This window comes from Sycon ciliatum, chromosome 7, assembly GCF_964019385.1.
Source record: "Sycon ciliatum chromosome 7, ocSycCili1.1, whole genome shotgun sequence".
NCBI classification, from domain to species: Eukaryota; Metazoa; Porifera; class Calcarea; order Leucosolenida; family Sycettidae; genus Sycon; species Sycon ciliatum.
In genome coordinates, this window is record NC_088649.1 from 11,965,956 (window position 1) to 11,984,958 (window position 19,003).

Below are 19,003 nucleotides of genomic sequence, written 5' to 3' on the forward strand. Positions count from 1 at the left end.
GAACCCATGACACGTGTTGTACAAAAAGAACGAGTAATGCATGCAGTGGACGCTGACTTCTGTCGCGGGTACCGGGTTTGTGTTTCTGCCTCTTTCAAAAGATTTTTTTTAAATCTTCTCCCACTGCTGTAGCTGTTTATCCAACTCGTAGTGCAAGTAATTTAGGGAAACCCTGCCGAGTTTACACAGCCACCGACTCATACATACCTCGTACGGTGTGACTCGTGATCTCCAGAAAGAGTGACGTCGACAGAAAATTTCGCTCTGCGCCAGACTAATCATAGTGCTGACACTCTTGTTTATGAACTCTCAGTGGGGTTACCCACTTCAAGTGCAACTGCTAGCCTGCAGTCGCAGCCAAGATAATATTTCAAAGTCATAGATAATTTCAATTATTAATTTGACATTACGTTTCGACCGGAGTCTGGAAAATATCAAAGATTTCAACGAGTACATGTACATGTATAGCAAGTTTGTCAAACGCACTCTGCGCATGCCAATGGCAGTGCATGCCCTGCTAATACAGACACACGCTTCATACAAGTAGACAACACTGCGGCGGCAATGCAGTGTCTCTAAAGTACCAGAGTCAAGTTACCGCCACCGCCGCCGCCGGTGTGGTGCTGTTTGTTCATAGATAGATTTCAAAGCCCCGGCGGATATCATTCACAGCAAGCCATGGATGATTCAAGACACACCAGAACACAGCACGTACCTGATAGCTGCTGATGGACTGGTGGTGGGTGCATGGTCAGTGAGTACAGTGTAGTCGCCATACTCATGTACCCACATACATGCAAACGTCCATGCATAATTCCTTGTCAACATCATCTTCGCTAGCCTTCGCAATCCAGCACTAGCAGTCATTCGGCAGTGTGGTTATAGGCAGCGTCTCTATGGGCAGCGTTGCTATGTACAATGTTGCTATGGCCAGCATCACTGTGGGCAGCGTCGCTATGGGCAGCGTCGCTATGGGCAGCGTCGCTATGGGCAGCGTCGCTATGGGCAGGGTCGCTATGGGCAGCGTCGCTATGGGCAGCGTCGCTATGGGCAGCGTCGCTATGGGCAGCGTCGCTATGGGCAGCACCGTCGTTTTGCAGTCCTGATCAAGCAATATCCTTTACTTCTTCAAAATCTTCTTCTTCACAAAGTTGCGACTACGACCATAGATTCCTTTCTTCTTCTTCTTACTGTCGTCGGCTGTTCCAGAGGTAGCCTCAGCCCCCGCCACCAACTCTTCCTTGCCTTTTACGGCCTTGCCTTTCCGGTGCTGCTGCTGCTGTTGCTTCTGCTGCTTCTGTTGTGCTTTCTGTGGGGCAGGACAAGACAGAGAGCATGCATGCAGTGTGCCGCAGAACCGTTAGATGCGCGCCACTAAGTAGTGTGCACTACCAAGAGTACATGTACATCGCAGAGGTTAGATGTGCGCTGCAGAGGTTAGATGTGCGCTGCAGAGGTTAGATGTGCGCTGCAGAGGTTAGATGTGCGCTGCAGAGGTTAGATGTGCGCTGCAGAGGTTAGATGTGCGCTGCAGAGGTTAGATGTGCGCTGCAGAGGTTAGATGTGCGCTGCAGAGGTTAGATGTGCGCCACTGAGCAGTGTGGACTACCAAGAGTACATGTACAAATGTATATCGGCTACTACAACTGTAGCTGCAACAGTCCATGACCTGAAACAATGCACGAGCAGCACTGCTCCACAATGCTATGGGATCTCTACCCTACACACCCCTGCGCACCTGCCTTCATCACAGCAGTCAGCCACAGGTCCAGCATTTCTCTAGGGGCCGTGGGGGGGGGGGGCATGCTATGGGTGGCCTACGTTGCACACTGCCTTCAACACTTCACCACACGTCACCACACACCACCACACATCACCACACATCACCACACACCACCACACATCACCACACATCACCCTACATCACCCTGCATCACCACACGTCACCACACATCACCACACACCACCACACATCACCACACATCACCACACACCACCACACATCACCACACACCACCACACATCACCACACATCACCACACATCACCACACATCACCACACATCACCACACACCACCACACATCACCACACATCACCACACATCACCCTACATCACCCTACATCACCACACATCACCACACACCACCACACATCACCACACATCACCACACATCACCACACACCACCACACATCACCACACATCACCACACATCACCACACATCACCACACATCACCATACATCACCACACATCACCACACATCACCATACATCACCATACATCACCATACATCACCACACATCACCCTACATCACCACATATCACCCTACATCACCATACATCACCACACATCACCACACATCACCACACATCACCACACACCACAGGGGAGTGCTTGAGGTCTTTTCTAAATTTGAAAGGGAACCGATTCTGCACTTCTACCTACTGTGGTGTGCTCAGTGGCCTGTATCAAGAAGAGCATTGTCGCAGTTTAAAAGTACAGTTTGAAGTAGTGCCGCACTGCTGGTGGCAATGGCAGCAGGGGCGGTGGTGCCGGGTAGAGGCGGCGATGAAGATGTCAGCGACTATGATGGTGGTGTGGTATGGCCTTCAGGTACTACCTCCGTAACAGCACAAGGCTTATCACCATTATATTTTCCTGGCATGTGACAACTGAAAAATCTAAATCCGTCACTATTCTGTCCTGTCTTTGTCAGGTGTCGCCACTCTCTTACCTGAGTGGCTGGTATCTCCTCGTGTGCGCTCTCCTGCTCAAAGCCAACATCGATGGCCCTCTCAGCGGTCATTCCCTCATTACGCACGTATAGCATTCCATCGTCACCTTCAACAATGATGTCATTTGGCAATAATTCAACAAAGTTTGAAGGAACTAGACCAGTTTGACCATTCAGCTCCGCCTGTTATGTACACGCAAACACGCACGCACAGAAACACACACACACACAAATACATGCACACACACACACACATACACACATCATGATGCATACATAGTACTGTAGCGGACATGGAAATCCAATCGATTGACCGGGGCCGGCGCCCTCAGCGCGCGTACAGCACACTGCATGCAGTGCATGTTGATCCGATGCGACCAGCGCGCTGCAGCGCATAAGCAGCATGTGTGTACAGCTTATCCACGGCTGCATGGCCAGCGCCCTGGGGCCGCTAGACGTGCGACCGGATTTCCATGTTCACGACAGTACATTATACACTAACATCAGTATATTATACACTAACATCAGTATATTATACACGTACAAACATTCTATTAAAAATGGCCCGTGTACATCAGATTTCTTTACCAGAAATTCCTATTTCCAGATCCTATATTTTCCCAGATGAATTCTCACTCTCTTATGCAATATTTCCTTTCTTCATTACTTCACTTGTCCACGCAAGAACAAAGTGATACCCGTGGATTCAGGCAAAGAAAATATCATTTTCTTTTTAATTTTGACTTACACTACCCTAGCTAGTGTGTGCAAGCATCCATTGATCACACTGCGGCCATGTTTGTACTCATCCACTGATCACACTTCCATGTTTGTACTCATCACTCACCCCTACTTGAGTGCACTGCGGCACGGCACTCACATTGCCAACGTATAGCTTTGCGCATGCCTATCCTGATGCCAAACGTACATGATTGTATCTTCCATGGCAATGCCAACCAAAAATGGCGACGTTCCTGAATGTGCGTGGCTCCTTACTTTCATCTTCTTTCTTGCTGTTGGCTTCGTTGCAAAGTCAAATTATTTGTTAACTTCTAGCTCGTGCTAGCATCAGGTTTCACCCTCCATCCCTCCCATCATATCCTCTTGCTAATGATACTAGGGAACATTTAGCTTTATTGCTCCTAGCTGGTCATTCGCTTCGCTAGTTGTGGCTCATCACGAGCCAGTTGCAGCTCTTCATGAGCCAGTTGCTTCCAATTGCTTGCCGTTGCTGCAAGTTTGCAACCCTATTGTGGGTCTATACTTTATAGCGGCTCCTCACGGACCAATTACTGCCAGCGGCAGCCTTGCATTGCTTTCCAGCTCTTTGACCCTTTTCATTACAAGACCAGTTACTCAAAGCAGCACACTATCTCCAAAACAATTCCCTGTTGCCTTGGCTGGATATGAGCGTGTAAGGGATAGGGTGCTAAACCAAATTTACCTATGGCAACCAACCAAGCCAACCGGCCAACTGTGCTTGTGTGTGTGTGTGTATTCGTACAGTACCTGGTAGAAGCCATCGGCATCGATATCACCAAATGTTCGCAGAATGTCTCCAGCCGAGAACGTTAGTTCAGTCTATTGTATGACAACAGCAAAACAGAATGCACGCACAATCCGACAGACGGGTTGACGGACATACATACAGACAGGCCGATGGAGATACAGACATATTCACAATGGCCATACACGCAGACAGAGATACATACAGACACAATTTACTCCAACTGGAGGTTCATACCCAGAAACCAGTCATATCAGCTCATTGAAAATCTGAGACTCCCAGCAGCTAAGCTAAGCTAGGTTGCAAGAAGTGTAGATAATATGTATCATATGTAACGAATTCAATTGGACGCATTCTCGAGATTTTGACTTTGACTGACCCAGGTCTGTGGAAACAGGGATGCAGCCAATGGGATTTCGCGAACCGTGAATTATTTTAGGTATGTGGTGTAAGAAAGAGGGAGTTCATGTATTTGGGTAGATCCATATTTGGGTTCTTTTCACTCTCGGCAGAACTATTGGTAGCGACCCAAAAACAAACTAAAACTTGGAATAGAACTATTGGTAGCGACCCAAAAACGAACTAAAACTTGGAACAGAACTTGACATCACCTCTTAACAAATCGGTAGTTAAGGAAACTGAATTGAGCTATCCTGGTCTCTTACCTCTGCATCTGGGTTTGGAGACAGTGTCTGTGGGTCATACGCATAGAGGGCACGTGCAAACTGCCACTCTGCCGCCAGTTGTAGCACAGCATAGCACAGCATAGCACGGCATAGCACAGCATAGCACAGCAGAACAACAATACAAGCAGAGAGTCAGAGGACAGGACAGCTAAACAGTGCTTGACAGTAAGAACGTAAGACAGCAAAGAGAGCAGTGCAACCAGAGATCAGTACAACCAGAGATCAGTACAACCAGAGATCAGTACAACCAGAGATCAGGACAACCAGAGATCAGGACAACCAGAGATCAGGACAACCAGAAGACAGTCAGAAAACATGAGCAGCATGCAACAAGGAGACGCATGCACACATGTCTGAATTGAATTATTCGAGAGATAAGAGATGCAAATTACACACGTCGGGAACACATGTGTGATGCAACCATACAACACACAGTGTGTGATGCAACCATACAACACATATTGCCACATCCTAGCACATTGAACAAACTGACCACACGGGCAAACTGACCACACGGGCAAACTGACCACACGGGCAAACTGACCACACGGGCAAACTGACCACACGGGCAAACTGACCACACGGGCAAACTGACCACACGGGCAAACTGACCACACGGGCAAACTGACCACACGGGCAAACTGACCACACGGGCAAACTGACCACACGGGCAAACTGACCACACGGGCAAACTGACCACACGGGCAAACTGACCACACGGGCAAACTGACCACACGGGCAAACTGACCACACGGGCAAACTGACCACACGGGCAAACTGACCACACGGGCAAACTGACCACACGGGCAAACTGACCACACGGGCAAACTGACCACATGCACTATCATTGGATTTACTCACCACATTCTCTTTCGGTGCTTTCCGGATTTACTTCAGTCACCGTTGCTACTGGTTGTGGCATGTGAGTCTTGCCATCACCCCAAGCTGATGTAGCTACTCCAGCTGCTGCTGTAGCTGTAGGAGTAGTCAATCGATGTGTTGCTGCTGATGGTGCTGCTGCTGCTGCTGTTCTTGCTGCTGTTGTTGGGGGTGTTATGAGCCCAGCTGGCATGCTCAACACTCCTTGTGCATCAAGACTAGATGGTGTTGGTGTGCGAGTCTCTAGCTCAACAATCGGCGTTAGAGATCTGCTATGAGAAAATGCACTGGTTACCTCTCGGCTCTGAACGTGATGATGCGGCTGTAGATGCTGTTGTAGATGTTGTTGGTTTTGAGTATCGTGATGTTCATCTGTACCGTCATCGCTACTATTGCTGCGACGCCTGGCTTTCTTCTTGTTGCTAGTGTCACTGGCTGGCTCATTGTCCTGTTGCTGCTGACTCTGCTGCTGACTCTGGTACTGATTAACAACAGTGAGCAGATGCTGCTTGGTCTCCTCATTGTCACACTCCACTTTCTCCACCATGTTGGAGGGGATGAGACCGCGCTTCCCTAGCCGCTCACCATACAGAAATCCACACGAGTCCACAGATCTCAAGACCTGTGCAGAATAATCCAATCAATCCGGCAAGAGAACACAGCAGCAGCAGCAGCAATAACAACACACATGCATGGATTCACACATGGACACACACACACACACACACACACACACACATGTACACACGCAAGCACGCAGGGAAACACAATAAGTACTCAAATCATTAGAGAGCAGCAGAAGCAAATGAACCCAACTGAAAGTTCACAAATCAGATAACACGGTAGAATATTATGCTGAATGTCATCTATCCTGCATGGTGCCATAGACCACTAGCAACAGCACATACAGCCATAGACCACTAGCAACAGCACACAGACCACTAGCAACAGCACATAGAGGCATAGACCACTAGCAACAGCACATAGAGGCATAGACCACTAGCAACAGCACATAGACCACTAGCAACAGCACATAGAGGCATAGACCACTAGCAACAGCCCATAGAGGCATAGACCACTAGCAACAGCACATAGAGGCATAGACCACTAGCAACAGCACATAGAGGCATAGACCACTAGCAACAGCACATAGACCACTAGCAACAGCCCATAGAGGCATAGACCACTAGCAACAGCACATAGACCACTAGCAACAGCACATAGAGGCATAGACCACTAGCAACAGCACATAGAGGCATAGACCACTAGCAACAGCACATAGACCACTAGCAACAGCACATAGAGGCATAGACCACTAGCAACAGCCCATAGAGGCATAGACCACTAGCAACAGCACATAGAGGCATAGACCACTAGCAACAGCACATAGAGGCATAGACCACTAGCAACAGCACATAGACCACTAGCAACAGCCCATAGAGGCATAGACCACTAGCAACAGCACATAGAGGCATAGACCACTAGCAACAGCACATAGAGGCATAGACCACTAGCAACAGCACATAGACCACTAGCAACAGCCCATAGAGGCATAGACCACTAGCAACAGCCCATAGAGGCATAGACCACTAGCAACAGCACATAGACCACTAGCAACAGCCCATAGAGGCATAGACCACTAGAAGCAGCACATAGACCACTAGCAACAGCCCATAGGGGCATAGACCACTAGCAGCAGCACACAGACCGCTAGCAACAGCACATAGAGGCATAGACCACTAGGTGTAGCATCACGCGTTGGGGCAGGTTGTCACTGTGCACGCCCGGCCGATAGCGGATCATGTATATATAGTACGGGGGCCAGGGCTGAAAAAAGTGCTTCAAAAAAAGTTTCGTTCCGACTTTTAGCGCACAACAATTTGACACCACAGAGTCATAGCGGAGGCAATACAGACATGAAATCTAAAAAAAACCGCTTCGAAAAGTGAATGGAAGGTCCCGAACGAGGTTATTTTGTCTTCCACTCGGCCATTACGTGCGGTATGCCCTGGAAGTCGTAAAATAATGACTTGTCAAGACAGATGAGACTTCCCTACACAACCCTAGTGCAGGCCCGCTGCGCAAAACTAAATTCAGTCCTGGTATTGTTGACACGCAGGTGATGGTTTCGGCACCACGAAGGGCCCGGGCAACAATTTCGAAAGTGGAGTAGGATGTGGTATGTCCTGAATGACTGGGTCAACTCTCTCTCCTCCGATCGACTTCCGAGTCAGTCCTGGTATTGTTGACACGCACGTAGCGGTTTCGGCACCACGAAGGGGCTGCACCTCTAGCACTAACAATGTGAGTTTCACGACGGTAATCTGGCACCATCATGGAGGTGCCGGGATGTCGGAGGGCAAACATACGCCGAGGGCAACTCGGCAAAGCGTCTCGGCTCCCGTCGTCGAGCCAGGACGGAAAGATTGCATTTTCTGTCGAAAGTTGTTGCTCGGAAAGAAGCACAAGTACCAAAAGACATCTCAGTGCCAATCTCTCAACGCAGCCCAGAAAGTGTTCGATGCAGCCGAGGTAAGAGAGGACAACGCAATTCGAGAGGTACATTACCATCGTGACGCGAGTTTTGGAAGACAAAAATGACATCGATTTATCGGACAGTACAGGTGGAGAGGCGCAAGTGTTGGCTAGCTTCCTTGAAGTAGTCCACAAGAAAGACTTGCGGCACAGGAAAAGAAGTTCCTGGATCCCATTCCAAAATTGAAGCTCGATATATTCTCAAACAGAAAGTCACGAACGGCAACCAGCCAGAGCAAAGCAGTATCTGTATTGCATGCCGACTGCGCTCTTTCCAGCAAGATGGCTGTTATCGCCCAGAGTCGCCATATGGATGTTCGTCAAATTCTCTCGTACCCATTGAGATCAGCACCGCTATCTCTCTGTACCTCAGATGGCACAGTAGTGAAGACTAACAAGTCTGCACTGCTCCAGTTATGAAGGTTTCTGATGGTGTAAGTCCACCCGGAAATACTCCATCTGAGTCAAGTGCTCTCATTGTTGATGCTATGGCTATGTTACAAGCCATGAGCTAGAAATCACTACCTGCAACCTTCTCTGACCTTGCATATAACATCTTATCACTCCCTTAGTATTGACTCCCATTCATTTTCGCTATACCTAAGCAGTCAAATATTCCTGCATATTTCAGTCCTTAGGGGCTATATTGACTGCTTATATTCGACTGCTTAGAGGTTGCGCAGTTGAACGGTGCCTAGTGCAGCATTGTCACTGCATGAGTAGGTGGTGGTGCAACGGTTGTGCAATCGTAAAACCGGGATTCATGAGGTTATCGTTCTGGAATTTGAAATACGGACTGTTTGTCGTGATAAATCTAATATTGACTTCGTACTTGGGCTCGCCATCACTTTCTTTGCCTACTAAGTTTCGTTTTGTTAGGTCTATTGTACTCGCGACTGTTTTATACGGATGCCAATCTTGGACATTATCTGCCTCATCAATGAGAAGAATTTCATCCTTCTAGATGAAATGCTTCCGCCGACTCTTAGGAGTAACATACCACGACCGGCGTACCAACCAATCTATCCTGGAAGAAATCAATGACATCATCGGAGCAAGGATGCGGCTAGCCAACGAAGTCAAGAAATTTAAGTTGATGTGGTTTGGCCATGTTACGAGACATGACGTTTTCTCCAAGCCCTTCCTGCAAGGATCAACTCCTGGATCAACTCCTGGATCTCGACCGAGAGGAAGGCCCGCGACATCATGGATTTCTAACATTAAATGTTGGACGGGTCTTCCCTTGCATGCACTCTCTCATGCAGCACACGATAGAGTTGGATTCAGAGACATCATTCACAATTCTCTCGCTGATTAATGCCTCTACGATCACCTTGTGATTATGAGTTATACATACAAACATACATTTTTCGAGCACTCTTGGCGGGGTTTGCAGCTCTTTATAAAAATGCTTTGCTTCACGGAAACTTATTTCATTGCGAAGAGCTGCGCTTCGGTCCTCTGAGCTGTGCTGATGAGCTCTAACAGAGCAAAACAGTTGCTGTCCACAGATTTGAGTACATACATACATACATACTTGGTCAGTATAGGAAATAAAAACCTCGTAAAAGACCTCGGCTTCGCCTCGGTCTTTTACTCGGCTTTTATTTCCTATATTGACCTCGTACTCAGTCAATATTAGATACTTCATTCACTGCTCACCAAGGCTGGAAACTAGTGGACGGCAAGCTCCAGGTTGCAAAGCACAGTCTTTGCATTGCACTGATGTTTGTGGATGCAGCGCTGCAGATAACTGCCAGAACAGGGCCAGTGATCTGGGACCATAAACTGTCACTATAGCATGAGATTGAGTTTCAATTACGTACATCTACATTACATACACATCCATGGACAATGTACACGTAAGAGTAGTATGTTTTTTTACATTCCTTTCTGGCATTCCTGCAGTCTGTATATATCCCAATGGTCTTCATTCCAGATCGTGTTCACTTGATTTGAGTCATTCAATCGTTTTACAACATTACTGTAGGCTAAAAATAAGAATAAAACAGTAGTTGCTATGGTGTTGCTATGCAGTTGCCATGGTTACCATGCACTAAACTTCAACGGCTAATTTCAGCACCTTCCATCACGTTTCGAGGGTCAAAAAATATATCGTTGAGCTCCTTGTGGTCCCCTCTACACGTTGAAACTCTCAAAAAGTTGTGCGCTCTCAACTGCAACGAAAGTAAACATTTTGGGCACCTGGCCCCCGTACTATATAGGGTTCCCTGTAAAAAAGGCGCCGCCGCCTGTTGGGAATTCCCTAGTAAAAGAAGAATACACGTGTTCCCGACATGTGTATGTGTGTGTGTTCTACACAACTCACCATAAGCAGATCTCCTTCTTTGAATCCGAGTTCTTCACTAGTGTCAGGGTTGGGTGAATGCAGTGATGGGTCATAGTCATAGATAGCAGTGTACAGGCATGGTCCACTCAACCAATCGCCACCACTCAGACTAACAACACAACAGCCATCACATGATGGCATGGGGTAGCAGCATCCACGATGATGGTAACGATAACAGTGACAGTGGCAGTGACAGTGGTATTGCACACCGACCACGTCCACACGTCCACATATCACATCATAGAAGACACGGTGATGAGAAGAAAAAGCACACACACAGACAAATACCCGCAAACACACCCATGCATGATGCACCCACGGACGTACATGCATGCAGACATACACATGTACACACACTCACCCGGACACACTCACCCGAACACATACAGACATACACACACCATTCAGTCGTAAAAAAACAAGGTAGGCAGTGTGCAATGTCACCGTGGCAACACTGATGTGCTGCATAACAAATATGCAGGGTTACACGCCACTTGTATTTCTGAACAATCATCAGAATGATATTAGTATTCAGTGCCTTTCGCTTACACCCTATCATACACTTCAGTCCAAACAAGCATGGCCTCGCAGTGACATAATTACTCCCAAGTGTGTTCGTTTGTGTGTGTGTGTTGGGGGGGGGGGGGAAGTGCTCCACTCCGGTGGTTTTGTGTTTTTGGGGGGGGGGGGGAGCACTCCACGTTGGTGGTGATGGGGGGGGGGGGGGACTGTGGCTCAGGGAGCTGTTGCTCAGAGGACTGTGACTCCAAACGAGGAAGCTGCAGTTCCCAATTGAGCACCTGGTCATGAAAACTAATCATGCATGTACATGTGTATGTCGCACAACTTAGAACCACTAACTGTGACTTGGCATACATAACTCAGCACTACAGTGTCTACACTGCATCATGTCTGTACAGTGTACAAAGCACTACACTGCATCATGTCTGTACAGTGTACAAAGCACTACACTGCATCATGTCTGTACAGTGTACAAAGCACTACACTGCATCATGTCTGTACAGTGTACAAAGCACTACACGTAAAGAATATCTCATGAGTACGAGGGTGATACCGGCGAATATCAATCCCGACTGCGAAGCAGAAGGGATTGATATGAGGGTACGGTATCACCCGAGCTACGAGGGTGATATTCTACTTATCACATATGACCCTACACCATGTACACACCATGTGTCTTCTTATCACATATGACCCTACACACCATGTGTCTTATCCCATATGACCCTACACACCATGTGCACCGTACTTCATGCTCTTCCTGCTACACAACTACATTGCCACAGTAGAGTTTAGTTTGAACTTAGGTAAAGCATAGGGTAGGAAGGAAAAGTATAGAGGAGTGGAAATAGAAGAGTTGATTGAAATGGAGTACTAGTATTGTAAATTGTAAATGGAACACTGCATTGCAGAAACGAGCCAACTTCAGCGCAGTTCCTTCACATCGTTCACATGTATGTGAACGGCACCACTGAAGTTGCCAGAGAATATGAATTTTGCGCTATTCTCCGACGTCACCGTTGATGAACTGGTAGTGACAGAAGCTGACGGGGGTGGTGCCTGAGGCTCTTCCAAGGCCTGCAGTTCCTCCGGAGTCGCGCACTGCAGTGCTTCATCAATGGCGTCTACGTCCAACAGGTGAGCAGTTTTCATCTTGTCATGCTCGCTTGGCTGCAAGTACGAGTCTAGGCTTTGGGCATTCCGATGGCCGGAAGTACGCATGATTGTAGTGGCACTCACATTTTGCTTAGCCAAGGTCGTAATGGCGGTGGCGCGCACACTGTGGTTGGTGTAGATCTGGCTTAGTCGCGCTGTTTCGCTCATCTTCTTCATCATGCCATCGATTTTGTTTTTACCAAACACTTGGCCTGTGTACCATTCTGCATCCTCTGGCTGGTAATGTTTGCGTGGTATCTGAAAGAGTCGCTTGGACTTCACAGACAACTTTGAAGTGAGGAGTAGGACGGCTTCCACCTGCCAGTCGGACACTATCATCCCATCAGACACCGTGTCCTTTCCTTTAATGCCGCCTTGCTGGTTCTTCTGGGCGAATGCTGTGGCTAATGTGATGTATCTTTTGCCTTTGTCGTTGGTCTTCACATCCAGGTCGTCGGATGTTAGATACGCCTGAATCTCCGAACCACGCAGACAGAAGTGGTAAGTGATGACGAACCAGACAAGGTAGGTGAGGTGATCCGCATTTGTCTTCCAGTCACCGAGGTGCTTGTAGATCTTTTCTTTGTCGCTATCGGAGATGGGAGGCTTGTGCTGCGTTGGTGCTACCAGGCCGTCTTTCTTTAACTGCTTTAGGTAGCCATCAAGTACTTGGTTAGCCTCGATAAACTCACTATCAGTATAGAGATTGATGGTGCGCTTCCGCTCTTGCAGTTCACGGTGAATGGCACTCCGAAACTGCAGTAAGCTGTTCTTAGAATACGGCTGTTTGTTGACTTGACGGATTTCAACATAGGCATGCTTCAGGATAGATGCTAGATCAGTCGCTTGTATTGTTTTCAAGTCGCACGTTTTCTTGTTCTCCACACACCAAGTGTCAAAAACACGCATCCAGTTCTTAGTAGCTCGTTTGGTGTTTGCGGGAACACGACTTTCACGTATCCTATCCAGATCTGACTCAGACACTTGCACAAATCGCTTAACTCTTTCTTCACTGCTGTGCTGTTCTGACGAAACGCGCTTTTCAGTAGTGGTCTTTTCCACCACCTCACCAGTTGCTAACGTCGCAGTTGCTGTAGATGATAAAGAGAATCCTGACATGTTGGCTATTTCATCTGTAGATAAAAAGTTGAAGTAGTTGGAAGCGGCATCCAAAACTTCTGCATCTTCCAAGTCAATATCACTTGCACCCAAGTCAAAGCTAGCCATCTTACTGGTAAAAATACCGAAAGTGACCAGACCCAGAAGTATTGTCGAGTATTTGTGCTTTCTGTGTACGTGTGCACAAACCATGAGGGTCCTTGGCTCATTGTTCTAGGAACGGAATCAATGACTCCATTCTTGGTAAGTGTTTTCCTTGGTCATGTTGTATTTCCTGCAACTTAGGCGTACTATTCTCGGAATTCTTGTTTACTAACTTTTAGTATAAATTCCAATTCCTCTAAAGTGTACTATATTGCATTCCATATTTAGCATTTTGATTGCTCCTTCTAGCCCTATGTTTCAGGCTCTACTGAGCCTACCTGGTAGACCCCCCCCCCCCCCCCCCACCGCTTTCGCCAGCAAGGCCAAAGGGGCGGGGGGGGGGGGGGGGTAGGCGCGGCAGTAGGGCCTGTAGCGTAGGGCCTAGCAGGAACAATCAAGTGCTAAATATGGAGTGCATTTATAGTACGCTTTCGAGTATATGCGTACGGTGTACGCAGCAGGGGTGATATAGAGCAGCAGGGGTGATATGGGCTAGGCGGGGTGATATCGGCCTATATCACCCGCCTACGAAGGCCTCTGATTGGTTCAATCCATGGAAACCATCACCTGATATGTGATAATGCATCATGTCTGTACAGTGTACAAAGCACTACACTGCATCATGTCTGTACAGTGTACAAAGGACTACACTGCATCATGTCTGTACAGTGTACAAAGGACTACACTGCATCATGTCTGTACAGTGTACAAAGGACTACACTGCATCATCACTGTACAGTGTACAAAGGACTACACTGCATCATGTCTGTACAGTGTACAAAGGACTACACTGCATCATGTCTGTACAGTGTACAAAGGACTACACTGCATCATGTCTGTACAGTGTACAAAGGACTACACTGCATCATGTCTGTACAGTGTACAAAGGACTACACTGCATGTCTGTACAGTGTACAAAGCACTACACTGCATCATGTCTGTACAGTGTACAAAGGACTACACTGCATCATGTCTGTACAGTGTACAAAGGACTACACTGCATCATGTCTGTACAGTGTACAAAGGACTACACTGCATCATGTCTGTACAGTGTACAAAGGACTGCACTGCATCATGTCTGTACAGTGTACAAAGGACTGCACTGCATCATGTCTGTACAGTGTACAAAGGACTACACTGCATGTCTGTACAGTGTACAAAGGACTACACTGCATCATGTATGTACAGTGTACAAAGGACTACACTGCATCATGTCTGTACAGTGTACAAAGGACTACACTGCATCATGTATGTACAGTGTACAAAGCACTACACTGCATCATGTCTGTGCAGTGTACAAAGCACTACACTGCATCATGTATGTACAGTGTACAAAGGACTACACTGCATGCCTGTACAGTGTACAAAGGACTACACTGCATGCACAACACTCGTTTACACCAAACTTGTCTGCTTCGGTGAAAAGTTTGTTATTTTTCTCACAATTAGGGTCCTCTAAATTTGATGATGTGAGCAGGTTGTGAGCAGGTTAAAAATAATACAGTGAACCCTGTCTAAGGCGACCGCTCAAGTGACCTTCAAAATGTGGTCTCTGTTGCCAGGTGGTCTCCTTATCCAGGGTCGTTTGACTGGAAATAGCATGCCTTGGTCCTGTTTACAGTGGTCTTCTGGGACAGGTGGTCGCCGTATCCGAGCGGTCGCCTTGACAGGTCTTCCTGTAATGTGTTGTTCAATAGACTGCATTGCGATAAGCGGCTCGGCCAGTTACTCTGATCTCTGAAGCCCGGCCTGTCACTCTGATCTCTGCTGATGAGACGCTACAAGGACACAACAAGATTTTAACCCTTTAGGGCCCACAATTATTTCAAGAAATGCACTGCATACGCGAGCCCGGGTACTTATCTGGTCGTAACTTTGGTGTCCTTTGGCCGATTTTGGTGATCTTAGGCTTTCTGGAAAGCTCTTGGCCAGAGGAACACAGCGATAGCCAGCAATACATCACTCGATCCACAGAACCAGCGCCGCAGCGCGATACGGCGCTCCAAAGCCAGCATTGCGAGCGCCCAACTCAAATTCTCTGCCATTTCAACAAATTGCATCGCAGATCGCTCAAATTTTTTTACTGGAGAGCTGAGAAACATGCCTTTGCGATGACGTGAACTATCTGTAGCTGCGTGGGCCGCGAGTCAGGGAAAACCCCTAAAAACGAGTTCAAAATGCACAGGCTCGAGTTGACTCTGCTGAGCGAATTTAGTTCGAGTCTCGTATCTTCGCTCTCCGAACTCGGATCGCTTTCGGGTTTTTTCGAGCCGATAGCTGAGACAATTGTAATGTTGATAGCCCTTTCGATTGTCCGATTTGGTCAAGAGACGGCCGAGTTACGCCAGGTTGCGCTTTGAAAAGTATGCACTGTACACTGGTACGGATATATCCGTACTATGGGCCTCAAAGGGTTAAAGAAGCCAGCTGTCTGGATAGTTAGGGGTGCTTACCTCTCAGCAGGGGAGCTACTGAAGTCATCATGATCATTGTGAGCAGCGTTGGCACCTCTAGTGCTGTGGTCCTCGTTCTCTTGTAGCATAGGGTCCAGGATAACAGTGGAGGATTGGAGTTTGGACTTCAGACCTGTGGCAGTTATGCTTTTCGTGTTCTTTTCACCTTGGTTAGGATGAGATGAGATGCTGCTGGTAGGACTGGTTTCACTCAGAAGCTCATCCATGTTTTCAATATCACTGACATTGAACGTCGATCCATCAGCAGACAACACTGACGCTCTCCTCACGGCAGTAGTAGTAGCAGGACCAGCAGCATCTGATGATGATGGTGCTGCAGCTGCAGCTGCCTGGTGTGGAGCAGTATTGTCAGAAGCTACACTGGTAGATGGATGGTGTGCTTGTTCCTCTGTAACAGGTGGCTGTACAAGCTGCAGATTGTCAGCATTGAGCAGGACCTGCGCGGAATAGACTTGCTCCTGTAATGAAGTCGAGAATGTGGAAACCTTAACGGAGTATGTATTCGACTGTGGACCGGCTGTAATGCTCTCAAACACGTCATCGGGCAGCAGGGCTTGAGAACAAGTAACGGGCAGTGTTGACGTCACAGAACGACCATTCACTGACACCTGCATTGCACAGGCAGCATACAGGAGACAGCACAGTACGTCGAGCATCAGCAGCAACGATGGTAGCAGTAGCAGCAACAGCATTAGCATTAGCAGCAGCCGCAACATCAACAACAGCAGCAACAGCATCAACAGCAGCAGCAACAGCAGCAACAGCAGCAACAGCAGTAGCAGCAGCAACGGCAACAGCAGCAACAGCAGCAGCAGCAACGGCAACAGCAGCAGCAGCAACAGCAGCAGCAGCAACAGCAGCAGCAGCAACAGCAGCATCAGCAACAGCAGCAGCAGCGACAGCAGCAGCAGCAACGGCAACAGCAGCAACAGCAGCAGCAGCAGCAGCAACAGCAACAGCAACAGCAGCAGCAGCAGCAACAGCAGCAGCAGCAACAGCAGCAGCAGCAGCAACAGCAGCAGCAGCAGCAACAGCAGCAGCAGCAGCAGCAGCAGCAACAGCAGCAGCAGCAGCAGCAACAGCAGCAGCAGCAACAGCAGCAGCAGCAGCAGCAGCAGCAACAGCAGCAACAGCAGCAGCAGCAACAGCAGCAACAGCAGCAGCAGCAACAGCAGCAGCAGCAGCAACGGCAACAGCAGCAACAGCAGCAGCAGCAACGGCAACAGCAGCAACAGCAGCAGCAGCAACCGCAACAGCAGCAGCAGCAGCAGCAGCAGCAGCAGCAACAGCAGCAGCAGCAGCAACAGCAGCAGCAGCAACAGCAGCAGCAGCAGCAGCAGCAACAGCAGCAACCCTGATCAGCACACTGCAAATGCATTGGTAGCAGCTTACATCATCTGTGAACAGTATCTGAACATCAGGGGAATGTTCATAACAGGGGCATTATCCTGGACTGGCTCAATCTAACCAACTTAACTAAAAGAGTCCTATTAATTTTACTGTTCATTATAGCTTGTACTTGTAGTATCTAGTAATGGTGTCATTCATTATCAGCAATGCTCTCTGCCAGCGGTCTAAAACTTGAAAGAAATGTGGCATATTATCATGTGACTGCTACTGATCGGATGATGTCAGAGATATAGAACGGAGAACATATCATACTAATCTAGCTATGATGTCAGAGATATAGAACAGAGGACATATCATACAAATCTAGCTATGATGTCAGAGATATAGAACAGAGGACATATCATACAACTTGATCTAGTTATCAACACATGTACAGCATTGACCGTGCATGTGCAAGTGCACGTGCCTATGCGTTTGTGGATGCATATGAGAGTGCACGCGGACGGATGCATGTGCGTGTGTGTGTGTGTGTGTGTGTGTGCATGCATGTGTGTGTGTAGTTGTGGGTGTGGGTGGGTGTGCATGCGTGCATGCACGCATGCGTGCGTGGGTGTGTAGGTACAAATACGTATGATAGTATTATCAGATAGAATTAACAGTACCTGATGCCAACCATCATGTTGAGAGACATGGTCAGCCGGTAGAGTCCATGTAACACTGATGTCTCCATTGAAGTTGTTGTGAAATTGAACATTGTCAACTGGACACAGACTAGCTGTACACAACAATAGCAATTGTTATGAAATAGAGAGAGCAGCACAAGTCAACCCAAGTGATTACAATACAGGTGATTACATAGGATGTTGTCAAAGTTTATCAACAATCATGTACGAAAGAGAAAGTACCAAGGAACTACAAGTTACGCTATACTGTCCACTAACACCACCAGTTACTAAACAATCAGCTCATGCGATAACATTGCACGACACTGACCGACGGCACTGACATTCTGATTGTTTAGTAACTGGTGGTGTTAGTGGACAGTAGAGCGTAACTTGTAGTTCCTTGGTCCTTTCTCCTTTGTATAAATTAATTCCTGGCTCTCCATCCGAGTCCAATCATGTACGAACTCGGATGGAGAGCCAAGGATAAATTTTTAGGAAAGAAAAGACCAAGAAACTACAAGTCACGTTATACTGTCCACTAACACCACCATTAGTTACTTGATTATCAGCTCATGCGATAAAATTGCACGACACTGACCAACTGTACTGACATTCTACAACTAACTGCCAATCAACTCTAGCACTTCTTGGATGCGCACTCCAATAGCCTTCCAGCTTGGAAGGTCCAAAGTTACAGGAATAACATAGGAGGGGAAGGTGCGCGCAACCAAGACCAGCACAAGCTGAAAGTCTTAGCTGTGAAGAACGTTGGCGGATGTACATGCATGTCGATGACGATACTGGCAAGACCATAGGACAATAATTATGGTCAAACCACGATTCAAGGACGCAGAGCAACATTCCACACAACTTGTGTGGC

General features: G+C 47.8%; 2 protein-coding genes across 2 annotated transcripts in view; one reads left to right on the top strand and one right to left on the bottom strand.

Annotated features, from left to right (window-relative positions):
- Nucleotides 1-241: 241 nt before the first annotated feature.
- Nucleotides 242-19,003, bottom strand: part of LOC135821001 (uncharacterized) — a 41,774-nt gene continuing 23,012 nt past the window's right edge. Inside the window, exons 17-24 of the mRNA XM_065334055.1 lie at nucleotides 18,121-18,233; nucleotides 16,088-16,716; nucleotides 10,674-10,803; nucleotides 5,792-6,431; nucleotides 4,910-4,977; nucleotides 4,247-4,318; nucleotides 2,738-2,920; nucleotides 242-1,309 (exon numbers count right to left, since the gene is read on the bottom strand). Of these exons, the coding sequence (XP_065190127.1) occupies nucleotides 1,121-1,309; nucleotides 2,738-2,920; nucleotides 4,247-4,318; nucleotides 4,910-4,977; nucleotides 5,792-6,431; nucleotides 10,674-10,803; nucleotides 16,088-16,716; nucleotides 18,121-18,233 (2,024 nt within the window). The 3' untranslated portion in view covers nucleotides 242-1,120. The remainder of the gene's footprint in view (nucleotides 1,310-2,737; nucleotides 2,921-4,246; nucleotides 4,319-4,909; nucleotides 4,978-5,791; nucleotides 6,432-10,673; nucleotides 10,804-16,087; nucleotides 16,717-18,120; nucleotides 18,234-19,003) is intronic.
- Nucleotides 16,744-17,466, top strand: LOC135821237 (UPF0746 protein DDB_G0281095-like). Its single transcript, XM_065334299.1, has 2 exons — nucleotides 16,744-17,072; nucleotides 17,107-17,466. The coding sequence occupies exons 1-2, from the start codon at nucleotides 16,776-16,778 to the stop codon at nucleotides 17,464-17,466; spliced, it is 657 nt and encodes a 218-aa protein (XP_065190371.1). The 5' UTR covers nucleotides 16,744-16,775.